This window comes from Acipenser ruthenus, unplaced genomic scaffold (assembly GCF_902713425.1).
Source record: "Acipenser ruthenus unplaced genomic scaffold, fAciRut3.2 maternal haplotype, whole genome shotgun sequence".
Taxonomy (NCBI): domain Eukaryota; kingdom Metazoa; phylum Chordata; class Actinopteri; order Acipenseriformes; family Acipenseridae; genus Acipenser; species Acipenser ruthenus.
Window position 1 is genome coordinate 1 of NW_026707484.1, and position 5,000 is coordinate 5,000.

Genomic DNA, 5,000 nt, shown 5'->3' on the forward strand with positions numbered 1-5,000 from the left:
TTTACCAGACCTCTCTGTGCTTTACAATGCTTCCCTATGCTTTACCAGACCTCTCTGTGCTTTACAATGCTTCCCTGTGCTTTACCAGACCTCTCTGTGCTTTACAATGCTTCCCTATGCTTTACCAGACCTCTCTGTGCTTTACAATGCTTCCCTATGCTTTACCAGACCTCTCTGTGCTTTACAATGCTTCCCTATGCTTTACCAGACCTCTCTGTGCTTTACAATGCTTCCCTATGCTTTCCCAGACCTCTCTGTGCTTTACAATGCTTCCCTATGCTTTACCAGACCTCTCTGTGCTTTACAATGCTTCCCTATGCTTTACCAGACCTCTCTGTGCTTTACAATGCTTCCCTATGCTTTACCAGACCGCTCTGTGCTTTACAATGCTTCCCTATGCTTTCCCAGACCTCTCTGTGCTTTACAATGCTTCCCTATGCTTTACCAGACCTCTCTGTGCTTTACAATGCTTCCCTATGCTTTACCAGACCTCTCTGTGCTTTACAATGCTTCCCTATGCTTTACCAGACCTCTCTGTGCTTTACAATGCTTCCCTATGCTTTACCAGACCTCTCTGTGCTTTACAATGCTTCCCTATGCTTTACCAGACCTCTCTGTGCTTTACAATGCTTCCCTATGCTTTACCATGCTTTATGCTTTATTACACCTTGCTGTGTGATTTTACTGCGATATACTTTTATAAGGGTTAGTTTACAATGTTTTTAAAATGCTTTACCAAATTGCAATACCTCCCTATTCTTCAGAAATAATTTATCGATGTGAAAATACACAGAAACTGGAAACGAACCGCGATCGTAAATCAAGGGCGGAGCCGGGCTGTCACAGAGACATCACAATCAACTGGCAGAAAACTCCAGCTGTCAACACAGTGATTATATCTTGAAAAAAAAATGAAAAAATATGCAAATTCTTTTATATTTTCAAATGACTAAGAAAGTATCGATGAGTCAGTTGTTTTCTCAACACTTTTGCGCTCCGGGGTGTAAAGACAGCTTTCTAAATTCTACAAACTCAGCAAACCTTGAGCCCTAAACCGAGCCCTCCTGTTTTGTTTGGTAATTTTTTTTATTTTAGTTAGGGATGGTCGAATATTTGCTCGCGTTTGGTAGATTTTAATTACTTAGTGTTACACCCGAATCCCTCCTTTTGACGCGTTTCCAGGGGAACAAGATGCTAAAACAGAAATTAAACTTTTTTTTTTTTTCGATGATAACGAGTTTATTTTACGCGCGGTCGGTTGTTTTTTTTTTTTTGGTTTGTTTGTTTTTTTGTTTGCCGGGTCCGCCGGTACTCTTTTTTTTTAAGCTCCACAGTAAAAGTCCAGACAGAAATCAAACTGCGTTCTTATAACCCACGAAGAAATAAAGCGATTTATTTTCTTTTTTTCTGATGAAATTAAAAATTGATCAGTAACTGCACCCGCGCATCCATTTCCATTTTTGTTTATTTACCAGACCTCTCTGTGCTTTACAATGCTTCCCTATGCTTTACCAGACCTCTCTGTGCTTTACAATGCTTCCCTATGCTTTACCAGACCTCTCTGTGCTTTACAATGCTTCCCTATGCTTTACCAGACCTCTCTGTGCTTTACAATGCTTCCCTATGCTTTACCAGACCTCTCTGTGCTTTACAATGCTTCCCTATGCTTTACCAGACCTCTCTGTGCTTTACAATGCTTCCCTGTGCTTTACCAGACCTCTCTGTGCTTTACAATGCTTCCCTATGCTTTACCAGACCTCTCTGTGCTTTGCAATGCTTCCCTATGCTTTACCAGACCTCTCTGTGCTTTACAATGCTTCCCTATGCTTTACCAGACCTCTCTGTGCTTTGCAATGCTTCCCTATGCTTTACCAGACCTCTCTGTGCTTTACAATGCTTCCCTATGCTTTACCAGACCTCTCTGTGCTTTACAATGCTTCCCTATGCTTTACCAGACCTCTCTGTGCTTTGCAATGCTTCCCTGTGCTTTACCAGACCTCTCTGTGCTTTACAATGCTTCCCTATGCTTTACCAGACCTCTCTGTGCTTTACAATGCTTCCCTATGCTTTACCAGACCTCTCTGTGCTTTACAATGCTTCCCTATGCTTTACCAGACCTCTCTGTGCTTTACAATGCTTCCCTATGCTTTACCAGACCTCTCTGTGCTTTACAATGCTTCCCTATGCTTTACCAGACCTCTCTGTGCTTTACAATGCTTCCCACAAGGAGGTGAAGCGACTCGCTCAGGGTCTCACAGACACACACACACACAGGGAGTCAGTGGCTGAGCCGGGATTTGAACCTCCTTGTTTCAAGCCCCTTTCTCTAACCGCTGAGCCAGCAAGCTGGGTTATTGGTGAACTCCGGATAAAGTCAATTCCCCGGTTAATGTCACATCCTCTCCCACCCCATTGAAGTGATAACAAGAGATCTGAAGTGTAATAATAATAATAATAATAATAATAATAATAATAATAATAATAATAATGATTATGAATCTCACCTGTAATTGTCGGAGTTCGGGACGCTCGCTCAGTGCTGCGCAGTTGAAGGGGCGTGTCAAAACGATCGTGACGTCACCCGCGGCGCGTTGCTAGGTAACGAGCAGGCGTCCGGTGCTGACGACGGAACGCTGAGGCACCGTGTGCAAACATCAGCGACCGACCCAAAAACGAAAACACGCCGGTAAGCAATCCCTACCCCTCTCTCTCAAACTGGTTTGTAAATACCTGCTAACTGGTCTCTCTCTTTCTAACTGGTTTGTAAATACCTGCTAACTGGTCTCTCTCTCCTCTCTCAAACTGGTTTGTAAATACCTGCTAACTGGTCCCTATCCCTCTCTCTCAAACTGGTTTGTAAATACCTGCTAACTGGTCTCTCTCTCCTCTCTCAAACTGGTTTGTAAATACCTGCTAACTAGTCTCTCTCTCTCTCTCTCAAACTGGTTTGTAAATACCTGCTAACTGGTCCCTATCCCTCTCTCTCAAACTGGTTTGTAAATACCTGCTAACTGGTCTCTCTCTCCTCTCTCAAACTGGTTTGTAAATACCTGCTAACTGGCCTCTCTCTCTCTCTCAAACTGGTTTGTAAATACCTGCTAACTGGCCTCTCTCTCTCTCTCTCAAACTGGTTTGTAAATACCTGCTAACTGGTCTCTCTCTCTCTCAAACTGGTTTGTAAATACCTGCTAACTGGTCTCTCTCTCCTCTCTCAAACTGGTTTGTAAATACCTGCTAACTGGTGTCTCTCTCCTCTCTCAAACTGGTTTGTAAATACCTGCTAACTGGTCTCTCTCTCCTCTCTCAAACTGGTTTGTAAATACCTGCTAACTGGTCTCTCTCTCTCAAACTGGTTTGTAAATACCTGCTAACTGGTCTCTCTCTCTCAAACTGGTTTGTAAATACCTGCTAACTGGTCTCTCTCTCTCTCTCAAACTGGTTTGTAAATACCTGCTAACTGGTCTCTCTCTCTCTCTCAAGCTGGTTTGTAAATACCTGCTAACTGGTCTCTCTCTCTCTCTCTCAAACTGGTTTGTAAATACCTGCTAACTGGTCTCTCTCAAACTGGTTTGTAAATACCTTCTAACTGGTCTCTCTCTCTCAAACTGGTTTGTAAATACCTGCTAACTGGTCTCTCTCTCTCTCAAACTGGTTTGTAAATACCTTCTAACTGGTCTCTCTCTCTCAAACTGGTTTGTAAATACCTTCTAACTGGTTTCTCTCTCAAACTGGTTTGTAAATACCTTCTAACTGGTTTCTCTCTCAAACTGGTTTGTAAATACCTTCTAACTGGTCTCTCTCTCTCAAACTGGTTTGTAAATACCTTCTAACTGGTTTCTCTCTCAAACTGGTTTGTAAATACCTTCTAACTGGTTTCTCTCTCAAACTGGTTTGTAAATACCTTCTAACTGGTCTATCTCTCTCTCAAACTGGTTTGTAAATACCTTCTAACTGGTCTCTCTCTCAAACTGGTTTGTAAATACCTTCTAACTGGTTTCTCTCTCAAACTGGTTTGTAAATACCTTCTAACTGGTCTCTCTCTCAAACTGGTTTGTAAATACCTTCTAACTGGTTTCTCTCTCTCTCTCTCAAAAAAACAACAACAGTATACTTTTTCAAAAGAAGCTTTCATTCATTCATTTAATGTATTCATTTATTTATTCATGTATTTATTTATTATCAGTTCACATTCCTGGTATTGTTTGTATTTTCACATGTTGAAATGATCCAGAGGAAGTCGTCTCATATCATATTTATACACACTGTGTATATGGAAGGCAGCTTGGATGGTAAAATCAGACACAGTCTCCAAAAACACAGAGAAACACATTTTAAAAATAAACCGAAAAATACAAACGAAAACGTGATCAAAATAAAAACCCCCCGCACCGTCACCCCCCCCTCCCCCAAACACAACAAAACAGCGACCCGGGCTGGGGAACACTGGGGGCGCTCTCTCTCCCTCAAACTGGTTTGTAAATACCTTCTAACTGGTCTCTCTCTCTCTAACTGGTTTGTAAATACCTTCGAACTGGTCTGTCTCTCTCTAACTGGTTTGTAAATCGTTTCTAACTGGTTTCTTTAACTGGTTTGTAAATCGTTTCTAACTGGTTTCTCTCTAACTGGGTTCTCAATAGATTCTAACTGGTTTCTCTCTCTCTCTCTAACTGGTTTCTTTCTCTAACTGCCTTGTAAATACTTTCTAACTGGCCCCTCTCTCCCTCCCTCCCTCTCTCTCTCCTCTCTCCTCTCTCTCCCTCTCCCTCTCCCCTCCTCCCTCTCTCTCTCTCTAGTTCCTCTCGGAGTTGCTGGGAGAGCTCAGCTCGCTGGGGGGGCTGCTGGTCGCACTGGTGTTACTGGTGGAGCCGCCGCCGTGCCCCTTCCACTCCCCCACAGCTCCCAGTAAGGAGACTGGTTTGATGTTCAGCCGGTCCTTCTCAGCCTCCTCTTCCTCGTCGTAGCGCTCCTCCGTCTCCTCCTCTTCCTCGGCGTCGCTGTGG

The 5,000-nt window shown here is 43.1% G+C and overlaps 1 protein-coding gene across 1 annotated transcript in view; it reads right to left on the reverse strand.

Annotated features, from left to right (window-relative positions):
* Positions 1–4,135: 4,135 nt before the first annotated feature.
* The window catches only part of gys1 (glycogen synthase 1 (muscle)), a gene marked incomplete at its 5' end in the record, with an annotated part of 20,996 nt that continues 20,131 nt past the window's right edge, over positions 4,136–5,000 (reverse strand). Inside the window, 1 exon segment of the mRNA XM_059018855.1 lies at positions 4,136–5,000. This exon segment is cut by the window's right edge and continues 74 nt beyond it. Within this exon segment, the coding sequence (XP_058874838.1) occupies positions 4,790–5,000 (211 nt within the window). The 3' untranslated portion in view covers positions 4,136–4,789.